Source organism: Malaya genurostris, chromosome 2 (genome assembly GCF_030247185.1).
Source record: "Malaya genurostris strain Urasoe2022 chromosome 2, Malgen_1.1, whole genome shotgun sequence".
Classification (NCBI taxonomy): Eukaryota; Metazoa; Arthropoda; class Insecta; order Diptera; family Culicidae; genus Malaya; species Malaya genurostris.
The window spans coordinates 287,256,158-287,276,686 of record NC_080571.1 but is presented as its reverse complement, the minus strand read 5'-3'; the positions used below and the strand labels follow the sequence as shown (position 1 = coordinate 287,276,686).

At 38.0% G+C, this 20,529-nt stretch overlaps 1 protein-coding gene across 1 annotated transcript; it reads right to left on the bottom strand.

The window, feature by feature from the left end:
- Positions 1-3,842: 3,842 nt before the first annotated feature.
- LOC131430444 (glyceraldehyde-3-phosphate dehydrogenase 2) lies at positions 3,843-14,051 on the bottom strand. The gene is made up of 2 exons (XM_058595447.1): positions 13,898-14,051; positions 3,843-5,469 (listed from the first exon to the last, which is right to left on the bottom strand). Exon 2 carries the CDS (start codon positions 5,442-5,444, stop codon positions 4,446-4,448), a length of 999 nt encoding a protein of 332 aa, XP_058451430.1. The 5' UTR covers positions 5,445-5,469; positions 13,898-14,051; the 3' UTR covers positions 3,843-4,445.
- Positions 14,052-20,529: the final 6,478 nt, after the last annotated feature.

Sequence of the window (20,529 nt, the reverse complement as noted above, 5' to 3'; positions counted from 1 at the left end):
ATTTTTGTACTCAAATTAGTCTTGTTAGTTAGTGGCAAACTCGGTTTTCGTTTCCGAAAGCATTGGAAGTATTGTTCAAAACACTCCACATACAAATTGAATCGATATAAGCAAGAAATCGGTGTAATGGATATGATTTGTTTGGTTTTTGTTTTTTTTTATATAATGAACTAATATTACTGTGCTAATATTTGTCTGGTAATAACATTCGATAGTAGGCTTTCTTTTTATTCTCTCAGAGAATTTTCGGAATCTTCCGTCATGGATAGGAGAGCTTTATTCCAGATGTTTGAATCGTTCGGGCTTGCTCTAAATAGATCTTTGCTAGTCATGAACTGTTGTTGCGTTAATTCAACACTCTAGCTATAGTGAAATAGATCGGATTCATATATCGACATATAGGTCCTTATTACCGTTCTCACTTCCACTTTCACATTCACTTCACTTACATGTCACTTCACTTGATTTTACCTATTACCAGTATCACGCCTAGTGAAGTGATCACTGTGATAGAAAAAACTAATTTTTTCAACAAAATGTTGGTGGCGTGATGTTTATAACGACATCAAGTTCATCCAAGTAACTCCTTTGTCTCTGAAGCGACTTCCGTAATAAGGACCTACATTCACTTCACTTGTTTTCCACCGTGAAGTGATATCCATAATAAGAGTCACAGTCACTTCACATGGTTTTCACCGTGTAGTGACACTTGTAATAAGGGCCATATTGTTTTTTTTCTTGATTTTCTTTACACTTAATTGACTAAGACCAGAATTCATCCATCTCAGCTCGGTTTATACGACAGCTGATAAAAATTATGCTGGTAGGAAAATTCCAAGACACAGTGACACAAGATTTTCCACTTCAATTGAAACAAGCCTCTGGCAGCGGCCAAAATCGTCCTCGATCGAATGTTCGGCTTGTGGAATGGCATCAACATTTGTTTTGTTTACATTTTAAAATCTGTTTGAAACCAGTAACCAAGGTTATGGTAACTGTTATTCAAAATCAATAATTTATCAACTTGTGCTGCCAGTTTCAACATTTTTTCTAGAGATTTCGTTTTGACATTACCAGTTACTGAGGGGTAGTTAAATTTGCGATACAGTTTCGATAGGCGAGTGGCAGGTCGTGTCGTCGGTCCGAGATTACCCTTACTCCGATTCGTGGAGAACGGACAACATGTTCTAAATTTGTAGGTCATATTAGTTTCGGTTTTAGGTTCCGGAAGTAGTGGTCTAACATTCCAAAACAAAGCTAACATCGTTTTCTAAGATATTTTTTTTTTAATTTAAAATATATTTTATTCAGGCCTATTTGCGTACAAGCTTTACGTGGCCGATTGAGATGAGTTTTTAGAAAAAAATTTTTATATTGGATCTCGTTGTCACCCTTTTTCTAGTGGGAGTTGAGCTTCCATTAACCTCTTGCGAGGATTGAGGGGCAGTTTGTTCGTGGTTCGTCTCGTCATCCATTGCCGTGGTATTGTTGTTGATTTCGTTGCTAGTTGCTGTAGATGCGCCTTGTTGTACATTGTTTGCAGTTGCTGGTTGGTTAGATGGTAAACTGTTAATGCTGGTGTACTTTGTTCTAAAGGGGATACGTTGGATGGTTTCGTTGAAGGGGATACTTCACTGTTGTTGGTGACTGTCACATGTGTACTGGGGTTGCTTGGGGTTGGTGTGAAGGAAGCACCGTTGTCCTTGGGTGTAGTTGCCTCCTTGTCCAGTTTATCACATGGTTTACCGTAGTGAACAGTTTTTTGGCAATATTGACATGTGGACATCTGATTGTCATAGGTAACAAGTAATTTGCACGGGATTCTTGTATCCTGACCGAATGTCACATGATAAGGCATAGGCCTCCTCAAGCGCATGCGTAACAAACGTACGCCATTTAGAACACCGGGGAAAAAATTCTTCCACTTTTCTTTTTCTATAGAGAGAATCTCTCCGAATTGGGACATGGTTTTGCGAATATAAGGATCGATGACGCTTGAGGGAAGATCATGCACACGCACTTCTATAGCACTATCTTCCATATATACTGGAATGTTTTACTTGATATTTTCATGCTCTACATAGTGCACATTATTATTGTCTTTAGCGAATTGAATTGCATCCAACTCTTTATAGAACTGGATATAAACAACATTATTGGTCTAATTGCATTGAAGTAAATGCACACGTTTAATGTCAAGATGCATTTGCTCCTTAAGCAAACCTTCAAGTTCACGTATCGAAGCAAACCTTCAAGTTCACGTATCGAAGGTCGAATTTTGCACTGCCTGAAGTCACAACAATTGTATTCTTTCGTGTCGGCGGTAGCTTTTGTTCGTTTGGTTCACTCATTTTCGAGGTCTATTGTTCACTACACAATACTGTACTTGGTTTCTTCTGTCCCCAACGTAAGCGGTTTTGTTTTATCGACTGACTTGGAGGAGATGTGAAAGCAAACTGTTTTCTAAGATATGATTTGAGGTTTGGGAAAAGATAATAGTTCGAGTTTACAGCGATTTTCATTGTCCATTGTCGGGTAATCATTCTGTTCTCTGGCGTATAATAATGGATCCAGCCAAACATGTGTTCGAAGTGCGCTTGCGTTCGTCCTTTTGGTCCTATGTATGTGCGGGATACAGCGGCAGGATATTTTTTCTGATATGCAGAGTCTTGCATAACTAGGACATGAACATTTAGGGGTTTTGTTGGTTTGTGCAAAAAGCACATATTTTGTTTCTATTTCTTCGCGTTTCGCCTTCGGCTCGTCAGTGCTTAAAGCAATTCAAACTGAACTGCCATCTCGTGCCTAGCAGTTCAACTTAAACCGCTAAGCAGACGCAAAGTTTGCACTATTTATGCAACCCTCAAATAATATTGCACAAGTGCTATATTATTTCTGACGTCTCAGGCGTAAACGAGTGACGGCTTATTACTGGCCATCGCAGAATGTGAACATTTAGGGGTTTTGTTGGTTTGTGCAAAAATTATTAAACATTATTGAGCTTCTATATGCAGCGAGAAAATTATCTCGGAATTAACTCTGAATTTTAAAATTGCCAAAAGTTCCGCTCGTACTTTCAAGCAACGAGAGAATCCACGCGGAACTTGTTCTGTACTTTCAAGTTCACAAAAGTTCCACGTGTACTTCTAGGCAGCAAGAAAGTGAATGTTTTAAGTGATTGCGGAATTTTTGGTTAGGGGGATCGTTCCATTCCGAATCGTAAAACTCCCCGTTGATATGTGCGTTGCATTAAGTCATGGAAATCGTAGAAAGGAAAGAAAATTATAATCGCCCTTATTCTGAATAACCAAAGACAAATAATAACGACATGTATGTGCTTACAAATATTTAAAAAAATCTGGTCCGTTCCCGGTACCTTCTGAAATGACCGCACTCACCGCTTGGTGGAGCGCGAGATTAATTGCATTGTTATCATTTCGACCAAAGTGTGCCATGAAATCTCAATATATACAAATGAGCTAACGTATCGAAAGGGTTCTCACGGTTTGACATTTGCATTATGAATGCGATGATGGGAACTCAGCAGTGCAACCAATTTATCACCATTGGTGCCAGTTTCACGGAGGACCGTAGATGTGCGCCAAAAAAGATCGTGACTGTCATGTCTGGAAATTCGTTTGTGATAACGACGTATTGATTTTTCGATCGAATCATAGCTACCTTTGATTTTGCTAGCGTTATGGGGAATACAAATGAAATACGAGCGAAAAAACGATACGACGTTATTCAGAATAAGGGCGAATAAATCAAGAACAAAACACGAGAATAATTATTTTCAACCTGGCCTGTGATACATTCGGAAAAAATATTCAATGTTGGTGTGTATTTTACTCGACTAGTAACAATCTATAGTTGTTTATTCCTTTCCATAATGCATCATTTTCAAAATGAAATACACGATTATTGTTACGATATTGTGTTCGAGCCCTTCCATGCTTCCGCTTCCGATCGCTGACGGTGCTGGCGTTGGATGATGATGCTCACGCCTGACTGGACGGAAGGACTCCGTTAATGCGCGTCATAATTGTAGTTTCTTTGTCTGTCTCTCTCTAACCTTAAGCGATTTCTTGGGGGATATCAATTTCTTGACAATACACAACAGGTATATTAATTTTCAGCATTTTTGTTCACATTTTTAGCAATTAAAAGTTATAATTATTATTATCATTAATCTTACCAACTAAACAGAATTGTGTGTAATTGTTTTTTTTTTGTGGTTGCTGTTTGTAGAGTAGCGTTGTTTTCTATTCTTTCGTTCTGTTCGTACAAGAGAATTACATTTTCACTGTAGAGGTGTAGGTGGAGGTTTTACTTGTATGTGTGATACGCAACGTCTATGTTTAACAGATCAGTGGCATTAAGCCCTGAGAGAATTGTATTTTTTGTTGTTGTTGTTGTATAAATGGGATTGGGGTTGGGGGAATTTAGTCCTTGCTCTGCATGTACTTGATCAGGTCGACGACGCGGTTGGAGTAGCCGAATTCGTTGTCGTACCACGAGATAAGCTTGACGAAAGTGTCGCTCAACTGGATTCCGGCCTTAGCATCAAAGATCGAAGAGTGGGTGTCTCCGACAAAGTCGGTGGAAACGACTTCTTCTTCGGTGTAGTCTAAGATTCCCTTCAATGGTCCTGCCGCAGCTTCCTTGACCTTCTGTTTGATCTGGTCGTAGCTTGCTGGCTTGGACAGACGGCACGTCAGATCAACAACCGACACGTTCGGGGTTGGAACACGGAAAGCCATACCGGTCAGCTTTCCGTTCAGAGCTGGAATGACCTTTCCGACGGCCTTGGCAGCACCAGTAGCTGCTGGAATAATGTTCTGAGCGGCACCACGACCGTCACGCCACAGTTTGCCAGATGGGCCATCCACAGTCTTCTGGGTAGCAGTGGTAGCATGGACAGTGGTCATCAAACCCTCCAGGATGCCAAAGTTATCGTTGATGACCTTAGCCAGTGGGGCCAAACAGTTGGTGGTACAGGAAGCATTCGAGACAACTTTGAAGGATGGATCGTAAGCTTCCAGATTGACACCGACAACGAACATCGGCGCATCAGCCGAGGGAGCCGAGATGATTACCTTCTTGGCACCACCTTCCAAGTGAGCGGAGGCCTTGTCAATAGTGGTAAACACACCAGTCGACTCAACGATGTACTCGGCACCAGCCTTACCCCATGGGATGGCCTTCGGGTCGCGTTCCTGGTACACCTGGATCTTCTGTCCGTTGACAACCAGAGCGCCGTCCTGGGCGGAAACTTCGCCCTTGAAACGACCGTGGGTCGAGTCGTACTTGAACAGGTAAACCATGTAGTCGACACCGATGAAGGGATCGTTGATGGCCACCACCTGGGCACCTTTGGCAACGGCTGCACGCAGCACCAGACGACCGATACGGCCAAATCCGTTGATTCCGATTTTCGACATAGTGATGAGGTAAGACTTTTTGGTACTGCAACGAAACAAGATAGATAAAGCAAAATGTGTTAATCTTGTTGGCAAGTAAACGAGATAACCTACAAGTGAGTGTTTGTCCTTTGTTTTCATTTGAGCAATCACGCAATCAGTTCAAGTTCAAGCTCAAGTCGGCATGACAGCCGTGGCTAGAAGTATTTTTAGCTGCGTAACATATTCGCGTTATTCAATCGTTGGAGGTGGATCCAAGTCAGTAATTGAGGTAAACCCAAACACAGCTTCGAGGAGCGTTGTAAAATGTATTTAAAGAACTATTCAGATTAGCATCACTAATAGCATCGGTAATGGCTTTCAAATCCGACACGAAAACGAAACGGAAAAATCTAGCCTACTTTGGTCAGAAAATTCCAGAGTGGGGCTATTGTACTGCGAATGTCATCTCATTAGTAGAGTTGCCATGTTACTTTGCCGATTACTCGACTTTCAATCAACGATTTTTTTTTATTAAATCGGATGTAAGAAATAATAACGCAGAAAAAAATGGTTCGCAAATTGTTCAATACTGCTGTTATAGCGACAGGAAAACTTGAAGTTAATGTACCCATTTTTATCAGCCGATCACTCCAACGAATCGTTTTCGTATATGAGACATATGTAAACAGAGTAACGACGGCTGTCCGTCTGGAAGAAATACTTAACAACGGAAAAGGTGGTAAAGGTAGGATTCCGGCTTGTTCCGATTTGATAGAAATTTTGCGCAAATTTTCAGTATGGAAAACCACTTGTTTTGCACGGATGAGGAAACCAATTCATCTCAACACTGAATTTAAAAAATGACGAATATATTTTTAAATGTGATTTCTTTAAACCATTGTAACACGGAAACAATTAATTGTACAAAAGATTGTGTCCAAGAAGAAGGAAATCAGGCGGGTGGGTAATGTCAAAGATTCAACTGACATGCTTCTTTAACACTTCCGAACGTCATTCGTATTAGTTGATTGATTGTGTGAATTCTGCAACTTTTCCTGCTTCGCTTCCGGAATTGTAACGATGTATCCATACTAAAGTATGACTTATTGACAACAAACATATTCTACCACACAAATAACGCTGATCAAATAAGAGTAAAATAAATAACAGACAATTTCACAGTTTTTGTCGTGAATACGACTTACTTTACTATGAGGCGCCTTTTTAAAATTTACCCTGTCAAAGAATGGGTAGAAGTTAATCGCAAATACCTTCTACTGTATTTATCGCAGTAACATAATTTTTCTCCATATCATCGGAAATATGGCCAGCATTTTGTGATAAAATTTCCAATAATATGAGATAACCACAAATAACCCAAACTTTAAGTTTTCTTAGTTGTTTGGTATGAACAAGCATTAAGGTAAAATTCAGTACCTAAAAAGAGTGCGCAAAATTCCAACCGCATATATTGAACGGATCACCAGGTATTGAACGGAGTGAATCGTGCAAAACCGACACAGAAATACGGAATATTTTCAGTGGTTGAGTGTAATGGGATTACGACATGTTGTGTTCACTAGTAAAAGAGACACTATGTTCAATTTATAACCAAAATGCTCTCATAAATAAGTTTCTCGCCAATTGAGAAATTTTTCATTGTGTTACAGATCAAAACCTTTGGCATGATGACAATACTTTATCTAGCAGATTCAAACTATGTGTCATTTTATAAATGAACTAAGTAATATTCAAACAAGATCTTTTCTATTTGGAATTACAATTGGGTTGTAAGATGTTCACTAACAATATCTAGTTTATGAAGTGCATTTCATATCAGTATAACAGATCGGCTGAAATGTTCGTATCGTTTCTATGAGAGGGCGCCACTAGAATTAAATCCATAACATTTTCAGTTAGTACCAACCTTCAAAAGATACTTGTATAAATTTGACAGCTGTCTGATTATTAATTTGTGAGATATTGCATTTTGAGTGAAGCTACTTTTGTTATTGTGAAAAAAATGGAAAAAAGGAATTTCGTGTGCTGATGAAACACTACTTTTTGATGAAAAAAAAGTGCCGCCGATACCAAAAAATGGCTTGATGAGTGTTATCCAGACTCTGCACCGGGCGAAGCAACAATTCGTAAGTGGTTTGCAAAATTTCGTACTGGTCATATGAGCACCGAAGACGATGAACGCAGTGGACGTCCAAAAGAGGCTGTTAACGATGAAAACGTGAAAAAAATCCACAACATGATTTTCAATGACCGTAAAGTGAAGTGGATCGAGATAGCTGACACCCTAAAGATATCATAGGAACGTGTTGGACATATTATTCACGAATATTTGGATATGAGTAAGCTTTGTGCAAAATGGGTGCCGCGTGAGCTCACAATCGATCAAAAACAACAACGAATTGATGATTCTGAGCAGTGTTTGGAGCTGTTATATCGAAATAAAACCGATTTTTTTTCGTCGATATATAACAATGGACGAAACATGGCTCCATCACTTCACTCCGGAGTCCAATCGACAGTCAGCTGAGTGGACTGCACGCGATGAACCGAACCCAAAGCGTGGAAAGACTCAACAATCGGCCGGAAAGGTTATGGCGTCTGTATTTTGGGATTCGCATGGTATAATTTTCATCGACTACCTTGAAAAGGGAAAAACCATCAACAGTGACTATTATATAGCGTTATAAGAGCGTTTGAAGGACGAAATTTAAAAAAAAACGGCCTCATTTGAAGAAGAAAAAAGTTTTGTTTCATCAAGACAATGCACCGTGTCACAAGTCGATGAAAACCATGCTGAAATTGAACGAATTGGGCTTCGAATTGCTCCCTCATCCAACGTATTCTTCAGATTTGGCCCCCATTGACTTTTTCCTGTTCTCAGACCTCAAGAGAATACTCGCTGGTAAAAAATTTAGAAGCAATGAAGAGGTAATCGCTGAAACTGAGGCCTATTTTGAGGCAAAGGACAAATCGTACTACAAAAATGGTATCGAAAAGTTGGAAGATCGCTATAATCGCTGTATCGCCTCTGATGGCAATTATGTTGAATAATAAAAACGAATTTTGGCAAAAAAAATGTGTGTTTCTATTAAACGATACGAACTTTTCAGCCGAACTGTTATAAGTGAATAATATTCTACCATTTATCACGAGTTTTCAAATGAATTATAAATACTTTGTGTCCACGCTTGGCGACTGGATATTAATAATTTATAACATAGTTTAGATTTGTTAAATTCGGTTTGAGTATATCGCTGTACAATTTGTATTTTTGAGACGGGTTTGACAAGTAAGTCATTGAAACAAATGTCATATCAATTCCCAAATTTAAATATCCTCGATGGCTAAAAACGATTTGTTGTGGGTTTTTCAATTAAATCGGTCTTGTTCTCTACAAAACCCCTCAATTTTTTACTGTTGTGTGTTCCCTTATAATTGTACAGCTAGAGTTATTCAAGTGAGGCGTTGAAAGATTGTAGTATTCACACAATCGATCAACCAGTACATGCCATTATCGATATTCGTATGTGTGGAGAAAGCATGTCAGTTTTGTCCGTATTCACGACATCCAGTTATGTTTCTGACATAACCCTCCCGCCTTTTTTTCATTTAGATTTACATACTCAGTGGAAATAAACTTGCCATAGTTCGTTGGGAATATTTTAATGGTTCTAAAAAAACTGATAGGATATTTTTGCTATCATTTATTTTTCTACACCAGAACCTATACTCTGCACCGGGAGTCGGCAGCTAGAATTGAACTGAATTCAATGGCAAAATTCAGAATCGAAATCCAGATGAAGAATTCAGTTCATGAATTTTGTCGGTACTGTTGAAAATTTTATCATAAGTTGCTGATCATATTTTTGATGGCATGGCGAAAGAATTTTGTTGTTGCGTTCAGAACAATTCGAGATATTCACGATCAAATTTTGCCCATTGAATTTTGAAAAAGCGCCCCATACTAAAGTAAGAGGTATTTACGTTAAAAATGTTAAAAAGTTGAATGTTTTTTTTTTCAAAAATCTTACCTTTCAATATTTTCAGTTTAATCTTGCTATCAAAACAACACTTAAGGTTAATGCGATTGGTGGCTTTTCATAAATGAAGAAACTGATTTCTGTGCAATGCACAGTTTCGGAGTTACAAAGATTTGAAAAAAGTGCAAAAATTTGTCCGCTCTTTGTGAAAACTAAGTCGAATGTGTTTCTTCATCCTAGCAATGCAAGTGGTTTGTCATACAGAAAACCTGTGCAATGGTTCATCTTAATCGGGGTGAGAGAATACCTATATCTGTAATAGCTCAGCTTAAGAAATTGTTATCATTTCGAAATCATGTGCGTCAATCAACACAGTTTAGAGAGTGAATGTTTTTTAAACTTTTCTCATACACAGCAAAAAAAGTAGTAATAATCCTCGATGTAATTTTTACTAATGTGCTTGAAATAAAGACGTACTCGTTAATTGGAGACAATATTGCATTTTTTCATAAGTGATAATACCTCAATCTTCTATTATTACAACAAAACAACGTACTGAATTTATAAACATCAAATTGTTTGAATCTTATGTGCAAATCGGCATAATATCGCAATCGAAGTTATAGAGTAAACAATTTTCATCAAATAATGTAATATCAAGCATGAAAACGTCGATATAATTCTGTTCGTGTAAAATTCTGTCCAACGAAATGCATGTTATTACACTTTTAGATTTATTAACACGTTGAAATTAATGCACATCTATACTTCCCCTAAAAATTGTGTGATATTACACTATTGCGCGCATTAATAAATTAAAGTGTTTTTTCCCCAGTGCAATGCTGTTTGTGTCAAACTTTGTTGGCTATTCGTGAGCTAAGAGCTAAGTTCGTAAGTTCAGGGAAAACTTACAAGATTTTTCCGTTTTCTGGATAAGTGATATGAAATATTTGTAATGAAGATTATCATTAACGCTATAACTGCCACGGATTTAATGTTCAGAAAATTATTCATACTAATTTTCCCTAATATAACCTGTATTTCCATTGCCGGTATCAGAGCTCGATGGTTTTTTCTTTTAATCAATCAAATGGCAATGAAAAACCATCAGAATATTGCATTTATACTCGAAAATGCAAAACCAGAGCAATCTACGCCACCAGTACTTTTTAATGAAAAACGGCATTAGTAATGAATTTAAAAGAATGCAAGTTACGCTTGTAGCTAAGCTCCCAACCCACTGCAGTTGATAGCAGTAAAGTTCGAAACTGAGTTATTTTCGATTTCAAACGAAACGATTTTCAACCAATGGGAATTAAAATTACCTTATCCTACCTTATATGTTTTGTTTTCATATAAAATCCCACATTTTATGTTTTTGTAAATGTTTAAAATAAGTTCATAATAATACCTATATTCACGAAATACATCGTTTGCAATTACGTTGTTTTAAATCACATTGTTTGTGGTCACATCGATTGCCGTCACGCAATTTTTTATCACGTCGTCACATTACAATAAGTACAGTACATCTTCTTAATCACATCAATACTCATACGTCGTTTAAATAAGGTGTATAGGTGTGCTATATTACAACAATCTACTTAAACAATGATGTGCAGCGATTTTGATGGGATATCACAATTTATTTTTTTCTGTGTACGCAGAAACATCCCAATTGATTAAAACAAAAAAAACGCTTCGTATCATATTTGAAAAAGATTATTTTAAACCAGTGTTGAATAGTTTCAACCCGCAATGTAGTTTTCTTTAAATCACTATATCGTAGATTTAAACCAGTATGCAATTAATTCGAACAAAAGCTTGATTGTTTCAAACAACTGTAGGTTGTTTGAACATTAGTTGAATCAAATTAGAATTACTATTGTCACTTCACTATATCAACAAAAAAAACTCGTAGGATTTACCCGCAAATTATATTTTTCCTGCGGTCAGGCAGTTGATTAGATTACAGAGAGATAGAGTCGAAAATTATTGCGACACTTTCAAACTTGCAATACTATTTTCATACATCACTGAAATAGGTCTGATTTGGCACAGTTTATCTTCAGAGTGTATTGGTTATATTGGTTAAAGAGTGTATTGGCGATCAGCAGAGATGCCTGGATCATACATTTGTCTATAAATTTGCAGAGTTCAGAGTTGCGGACTTTTGAAAATCGATATTTTCGCGCACATTGCAAAAAAAAATTAAATTTTTCGGATTTGACTTTCAGTTTCGGAACTACTGAGTGAAGTGCAAACCGTTATTTAGAACGACGATGCAAATAAAGAAAAATATTTTCTAAATATGGCTGTGAACTGTTTCAATCTGCTGCTTATTGTAGTTGCTGGCCACATGAACCTATTTTGGCCATATCGGATTCTAGCTTCCGGTTTTAAAAGTACCGGAAATAGTTATTCAAAACTACAAAATGGAACTCACTTGATTTTCTGAGAGCTGAACCGATTTTCACAAGCTTAGTCTCACGTAAAATGTTTCATGGTTCCATAGGTTGCGTTTTGAATTTCATTCGGATTTGACTTCCGGTTCGGGAACTACAGGATGAAGTGTGTTTAAAATTGCAAACCACGATTTAGAACGACAATGCGAAAAAGGAAATATAATCTAAATTCTATTACAAGTTGAAAAAGTTATGATACAGATAGATAGATATTCCCAATTAAACTTTCTCCTTTTTTCTCGAGTTCAAAAACATGTTAAGATCGGCGGCAGACTGTTGCCAAAACTTGTTTCGTACACTGTACCGATGCTTAACGATGAAAAGTTCCCACTTGTGACTGAAAACACAACATAAATCTCAGCATAATCTATTAAATATAATACACATTTGAAAAAAAAAAACGAGATCTACATCAAATCTTATTTTAAACGCTTTCAGGGACAGTGAAAAGTTGCCACAATCCGTTTCGAAGTATCTGGTTCGGCAAGCCGTTTGTACTTGGATACCATTCAAAGCCTGCAAAATTTTATACGTATTCTATATTTTAAAAGCAGTGCTTTTTAAACAAATCGAAAGGTTAAAGCGGAGTATAAACAATATAAAATTAAAAAAAAATTCAAACAACCCACGTGGATAACTATTGTAAAAAAAAGGCTTACAAAAATCCATCCGTGGAACTGTTCTGCTGATTGTAGAGCGCCCTATACGTACACGGTGCAACTCGTCTGAATGGTTATATTGTATTATAATCCATGTGAAAAAAAGTCTTGGTGTTACATTTCTGTTGTGAAATTTGACCTTCTGGTTTCAACAGATTCCGATTCATAGTGTACAGAACCATTGCATGGCTGGTGCTACGATACTACTGACAGCAAGAATCCTTCCTTCCATACCAAACCATCGATTGATTTTCGTTTTTATCGTTTTCCGGTAAAGACATTTGGGAATAGTTTTTCAAATGACTTTACCGACCTATGATCTCATATTAAAGATGATTTTCAGTGAAACTTTCGATTGCAGTCATGTTTAGTTCCTATTATCATTGATTTACATTTTTTGTGTTGTTTTAAAAGATTCAACGGGAGTCTGCACCAATATCATTGCTTTGACCCGAAGAAATGTTATTGCAGTCAAATACGTATAAAAAAATTAGAATATCTTTATTAAAAAAGTGTAAGTTTGAATCGAACGCACGGTTTTTCAACCCATCCCTTGGCCAGAGTAGGTTGATTTCACTCTATTCAATGGTTTTAATATTTTGACATGAATATGGGTACAGTTACTCTAGAAAAAGGATAGAAAATTTCATCCGATTTTTCAAGTATAGGAAAAAAAATTTCTTCAAATATCCTACGTTCAGACCACGTTGCCTGCTTACCGCTCATGCTACAGAGGTGCAAGCCCTTCCCCTCGTGCGATTGGATGAACAGCAGAAGAGCCGAACACACCACGATGAGACACATTCAACGATCGAACGAGTAACCGTTTCGACCGAGGTCATTTAGAGGTCGAATGGAGAAAAATTTCCTTGACATTGTCGGGTCCGGTAACGGGAAGCAAAATGGGTTTTTTTTCACCGCTGTTCGATAGAAATAATCGAAGATATCTTATCAGTTCAGTTCACTGATAGAATTAATTGCAATTACTTTAGAAAGACAACTTTCGATGCGATATTTTCGTCGGACAAAACTGCACTCAAACTTTTTGGTTTCGTAAGTTGAAAACGGCGGTGATATTTTGAAAAAACACAATCCATGGCTACCTCGAAATTGTTCACTTTCATCAGAAGTCTGGGGCGTTAGCAAAAATCTACCGCCATCTTCGATTCCGCAAAAAAAAATAAAATTACCCGGCGAAAATTCCAGAAGGTTAATTACACAACACACTCACTTTCGTTCTACCACCAGATGCCAATCGTCACTGATAAACTTGAACTGGGCAGATTGTTGCAAAATCAAACAAAATCACTACACTTGATTAAATCAATCACCGGATTATCTAACAGGGATCAGGAACAGGAACTTACCGTTTGCAACTAGCGTGTTTTCACGTCGGCTTCCAAGAGCTGAGTGTCGAATCAAGGGCAAACGGTTTTGTGTTAAATGCACTTAGCGGCTGACGTCGCGTTGTCTGTGTTTGTCATGTCGGTTGATTCGCGATCGCCTCTCACGCGGACCCGCAACGATTGCGAAGGGGAAAATCGGTACTCTCTTCTGGCACGAACACAATCGTACTCCAGCACGGCATCCAACTCATGATGGGGAGCACGTTTCAGCCGTTCCCCAAAGCCTATCACAACTGAATCCGTTATCGGGATCATTGAATAAACAGATTGCCTAAACGTACTCATACATATGTGTTGGAGGATGCCGGTTTAAATTATTTTCACTTTCGGGCTACGTAGTTTGACCTTTCGCAGGGACAAACGCATGCTTTGTTGTACAGTTCTTCATACGCATAAAGAGGAGAGTTTGCGGCTTCGGTGGGTGGGTCTGGGTTCGTTAGTGCGGCTTCTTACGCTGATACGAGGTGGGTCTGGGTGGGTTAAGGCACATGGGAGGAAAGTTTGTAACTACTAATACAGTCAAAGTCAATGAGAAAACGAGATATGCTCTTGAGAAAACTACGTGAGCATTCAGTTCCGATCGGGAGTTCTAAGAGAAATTCATGTAACTTCGATGCATGGGATAATCGTAGGGAGTATTGTTATAGTTAGTCGTTTTGATATTTTGGGAATATTTTCTTTCAGTTGATTTTCACAACCTGTCAACACGATTACAGATTTGGTCTATCACTTTCGAGTTTTTTTTTGTTAAGCCTCCTACACATATTGATTATTCTATTATGGTATCTATTATCTAATTATAGTATTGATCACGATATACATCGTCTATTTCGCTTCTAGAATCAGGACAAATACCGGGTGGGTAATCTAAAGTAGAAGCGTTTGGCAACCCGATAACTTTTGACAGAATTGTCAGTTCGGCTGCTCTATTTTACTTAGTCATCTCTTCATTCAACAAACAGTTTTTTTTTTCAAAAATATTTTCTCAAAATTTTACGATAAAATGAATTACTTATCTATTTCCATCTAGCTTCGGAGAGAAGTTTTATAAAGTATATTTTTGATATGGAACACATTTTTATTTTCTATATAGGGGTGCAAATCAGAAACTCAAGAAAAACTACACGTAGAAATGTGGTCAGGTTTGAAACACTTACAGCTCAGTCTATTTTGTTTCAATTATTAATATTATTTCATCATTTGATAGGACATATTTCTATGTTTCGATTTTAATGTATCAAGCCACGTATTTTCAATTTTATATGATTGAAATTTTGATTAGTAGCGAGCAGTGTCCTATTTGGCTGCTAAAAATCTTTGGCATACCGGATTTCTCTGCCATAGACGACGGTTTTGGAGGAGTAAGCGATGTATCAAAGAGAGAGCATCGCTCTGATTGGTCTATCGATGCAAAAACGAAGCTGTTGGAAGCACGCGAATCTATAAATAGAAGCGAAATTAAAGCTAACGTTTTAGTCCTACTCCTAGCATGCTAGAGGTAGGTTGTTGCTAGACAGCAAGACAAAAACGTGCCATAAAACGATTTGAAACTTTAAGAACTGATGCCAGTTGTTAGCGTAAAACCGTGTCGCTCGCTGGGCGTATTACATTTCTCTTCATGCTCTCTCGTAAATGTGTAAAATGACGATTTGGCCGGGTGGCCAAGAAAGTTTTGATATTTTCGGTTACAAGTTTGACTACATCACATAAAATCCAATAAAGCTACCGCTTGTTTGGCAGCCTTGATGAACCGATTTTATTTCTCTCTCATGTTTCGTTACGTTACCAGGATACAAGAGCAGAAAAAAATGGTGCCGCCATAGAAACGTACTTACCATTACAAAAATAACATTCACTTAATTTTTATCGCGACAACATATATGTTTTTATGCACTAATCGCATCCAAACTATATTATCTAGACATTGTCAGGATAGATTTTTGATTCAGGCTTTTGAAGACGAGATATTCAATGAACAAGTTGAAAGACGGCGATTTCAGCTATGCAACTTTCCCTTCAGAAAAAAGACTTTCCCGACCGCTAAAGCCAAACAATCATTCTGAAATTTTCACAGAATAATCTAAACTAAATTTCTAAGAAATTGTCAGTTGGGTTTTTTTTTTATATTCGTCACCGTTTCTGAGAAAATCAGATTTGAAGCGTGAAAATAGCTCTTTAAAACGCCCTAATGTGTTGAATGATAAAAATCAACTATCGCGAAGATCGGTGTATTGCATGAATAAAGACTGTCCAAGAAAGTATGGACGCAACCAAAAACCGCTGCCATTTCGCAATGGTTCAGAATCTGTCAATTTTTATGGCTGCGTCCTGTTGTTTCCACTCTTCTCTAACCACTTGTGCAGTTGTTTATTCGTTTTCGTTAGTTTGTCTCGAAATGCGTGGACTTTCAGCAGAACAACGTCGAAAAATTGTGTACAAATGGTGCACAGAACGCGGACTGTCACTGAGAAAGATAGCAAAAAATGGGAGGAGTGAGTGAGAAAGCCATGCGAAATGCAATCAGGAAGTTCGGTGAGGATAACACCTTTGAGGATAAACCGAAAACGGGTCGAAAAAAGATCCTGCTAACCCTCAGTTGGATAAACGTATACCGAAGGCGTTCGAGCTAAATAAGGAGGTTTCAGTTCGGGATGTGGCTAAAAAAGTGGGCACTTCGAAGTCAAATGTTCTTCGTGCTAAAGAACGTTTGAATCTTAGAACATATAAGAAGCAGAAACAACCAAAACGTAGTCCGAAACAAGAAGCATCGATCAGGTCGAGGGTTCGAAAGCTGTACTATACGATTCTTGCTCGAAATTTGAACTGCATAATCATGGAAGACGAAACCTACGTGAAACTCGATTACAAATCCTTGCCGGGACCACAATATTATATAAAGCGAGAAGGGCAAGTGTTAAACCAGTCCGAGACATCGATTGAAGTCGGAAAATTTGGTAAGAAAGCTATGGTCTGGCAAGCAATTTGTAGCTGCGGTAAGATTTCGAAACCCTTCATCACCACTGCTTCAATGAACAGCGAAATATACATCAAGGAATGTTTACAAAAATGACTTCTACCGATGACTCGAAGCCACAATGATCCTTTTGTCTTCTCGCCACTACTCGAAATCAACGGTAGAATGGTATACTGCCAAAAATGTCACTTTCGTCCCAAAAGACATAAATCCACCAAATTGCCCACAACTTCGACCAATTGAGGAATTTTGAGTATTAACAAAGGCACATCTTAGGAAACATGTCTCGGCAGCCAAAACCATTCAACAGTTCGAAAAAGATTGGAAAAAAGTGTCAAAACTTGTCGCCAAGAAGTATGCTAGTCTACAATGGCTAAGTAGCAAATGTTGAGATTAATATTCCGTTGTTGTAGTATAATATTGTCAGTATATCGAATAAATTTTGAATATATAACACTTGTGAATTATTTACAATCGAAATCAAAGTGCGTCCATATTTTCTGGGACAGTCTTTAAATCACACTTATACTTGCTATCGATGGTGTTTCTTTTTTCAAGGTAGTCTACGAAAATTATACTATCACAAACCCAAAGAACCGACTTCATAACCATTCCGCCGAGTTTCAGTCTATTGTCGGTTAATCATTCTGTTCTCTGGCGTATAATAATGGATCTAGGCTTCGTCAACAGTAGCCAATCGACACCAATTTGAATCAGCATAATCAGCATAGGCGGACATACTTCCAAAGTGTGCTCGCGTTTCTCTTTTTAATCCTGAGTATGCAAGTGCGGTATCCAGCGCCAGTACATCTTTTTCATTCGCGAAATCTTGCTAAAACTATGATATGGTTGCTCAGTAGCAATCCTTATGGCACTGCTGGAATTCTAGTATCAGTACGAAACCACTATTGCACGATATAGTCTGCAGGAGCACTAGCTCCGCAATATTTATTCAACTTGTGCAACTGAAAAAAGTTGTTTTTAAGATCGAAAACCTTTTTGCCTTTGTCATATAGAAAGGGTTTATAATCACTGTGAAAACCGACTTTTGAGCCGAGGCCCGGAGGGCTAAATTCCACATACAATTCGAATAAGTTCGTCGAGATAAACCAAACTTAAATTTAGTTGAAAGGTCTTATGATCAGGTATTTTTTTTTTTTTTCATAAATACGTTTATTTCATAGGCAATATACATAAGTTTTTCTTCGCCGTGGCATCCACAATACATAGTAGTTTAAACCTAATACATTTCGAATATCATATTAGTATGTTGGTACTCATTAGTTAATCTAAACACTGTTTTTATCAAGCGAGTTGCTATTTTAATTACATTAAATAAAATACATTTATTTTGTACATGATCTTATAACTATTTCAGGATTGTTTGTATCAGTTCACCACTTATATTCAATATCCTATAGTTGGCTATTGGTTGAACTCATGGAAGAGAAAACAGTTTAACATAAAATAAAATTTAAATTGGAACTCCAATGGATTTAATGAAATGATAAAGAAGTTTCATGTATGGAAGGTCACGACAAGCAAGAATGTCGCGAACTGGGACATTGGATAGTCTACCTTGGGTACGCAAGGAATTTATTAGTTGAGATCTGACATCACGAAACTCCACGCATGTCCAAACAACATGGTCAATATCGCGGTAACCTTCGCCGCAAGCACAATGATTAGTCTCGGAAAGTCCAATTCGAAGGAGATGTGCATCTAACGTGTAGTGATTGGACATGAGTCTGGACATCACACGAATGAAATCTCTACTCACATCCAGTCCCCTGAACCATGCCTTTGTCGATATTTTAGGAATAATTGAGTGCATCCACCGACCCAGATCATCTTTATCCCAAGAAGCTTGCCAGCTGGCAAGTGTTCTTTGGCGAGACGCGCTATAGAATTCGTTGAAAGCAATCGGTCTCTCATAAATTTCACCCTCAATAGCACCACGTTTGGCTAAAATATCGGCTCTTTCATTGCCTGGAATGGAGCAATGAGCCGGAACCCAAACTATTGTGATTAGATAATTATTATTCAATATGTCGTTCAGACACTGTTTTATTTTACCCAAGAAAAACGGTTCATTTTTGCCAGCAGCGTTTGAGCGAATGGCTTCAATTGCACTCAGACTATCTGTGAAGAGGAAATAATGGTTTGGAGATAATGTGACGATTACATTCAAGCTATAATGAACTGCTGCTAACTCTGCTATATAAACAGATGCAGGTTCTTGAAGCTTGAATGAGGCCGAAACATTATTGTTGAACATACCAAACCCTGTCGCTTCTTCCATTCGCGATCCGTCCGTGTAAAACATTTTCTCAGAGTCAATATGCCTGAACTTACTTGAAAATATTTTTGGGATTTCCGTCGAGCGTAGGTGGTCCGGGATTCCACGCACTTCGCGCTGCATGGATGTGTCGAAAAATAAAGTTGAGTCAGGTACATTTAGGAGGCTGACACGGATAGGAATATATCTTGAAGGGTTGATTTCCTGTGACATATGGTTAAAATATACTGTCATGAATTTTGTTTGAGATCGAAGCTCGACTAGTCGTTCGAAATTATTAATTACCATGGGATTCAGCACATCACATCTTATTAGCAGGCGTGATGAAAGCTCCCAAAATCGATCTTTTAATGGAAGAACTCCCGCCAGAACTTCAAGACTCATTGTATGTGTCGAATGCATGCAGCCTAAAGCAATTCGCAAACAACGGTACTGAATTCGCTCAAGTTTGATAATATGAGAATTTGCAGCGGAACGAAAACAAACGCATCCATATTCCATCACTGAAAGTATCGTTGTCTGATACAATTTTATTAGATCTTGCGGATGAGCACCCCACCAAGACCCTGTTATTGTTCGAAGAAAATTTACTCTTTGTTGGCATTTCGTTATCAGATACCTAATGTGTCCTCCCCACGTGCATTTGGAATCAAACCACACCCCGAGGTATTTGAAAGTCAAAACCTGTTCGATTATTCTTCCCATCATATGAAGCTGAAGTTGCGCGGGATCATGCTTTTTTGAAAAGACGACCAGCTCTGTTTTCTCCGCAGAGAATTCGATACCAAGATGAACAGCCCAAACGGACAATTTATCTAAGGTATCTTGCAATGGTTTTTGCAGATCAATAGCTTTGGATCCAGTAACTGAAACCACGCCATCATCTGCCAATTGTCTTAGTATACATGGGGTTACTAGACAGCTGTCAATGTCATTCACGTAAAAATTATAGAGGAGCGGACTGAGGCATGAGCCTTGCGGGAGACCCATGTAGCTAATTCTGATTGTTGCCAAATCGCCATGTGAAAAATGCATGCGTTTCTCTGACAAAAGGTTGTGCAAATAATTATTTATAACCGCTGGGAGTCCATGTTGGTGGAGCTTGTCTGAAAGAACATCAATGGAAACTGAATCAAATGCTCCTTTAATGTCTAAAAATACAGATGCCATTTGTTGCTTTTGAGCGAAGGCAATTTGGATGTCAGACGAAAGTAATGCAAGGCAATCATTCGTCCCTTTATTTCTACGGAAGCCAAACTGAGTATCTGACAACAAACCGTTCGTCTCGACCCAAGTGTCGAGACGTCGTAGAATAATTTT

Bases quoted from the DNA above. Each gene is read 5' to 3' on its own strand.
- LOC131430444 (XM_058595447.1), bottom strand. From the start codon at position 5,444: ATGTCGAAAATCGGAATCAACGGATTTGGCCGTATCGGTCGTCTGGTG.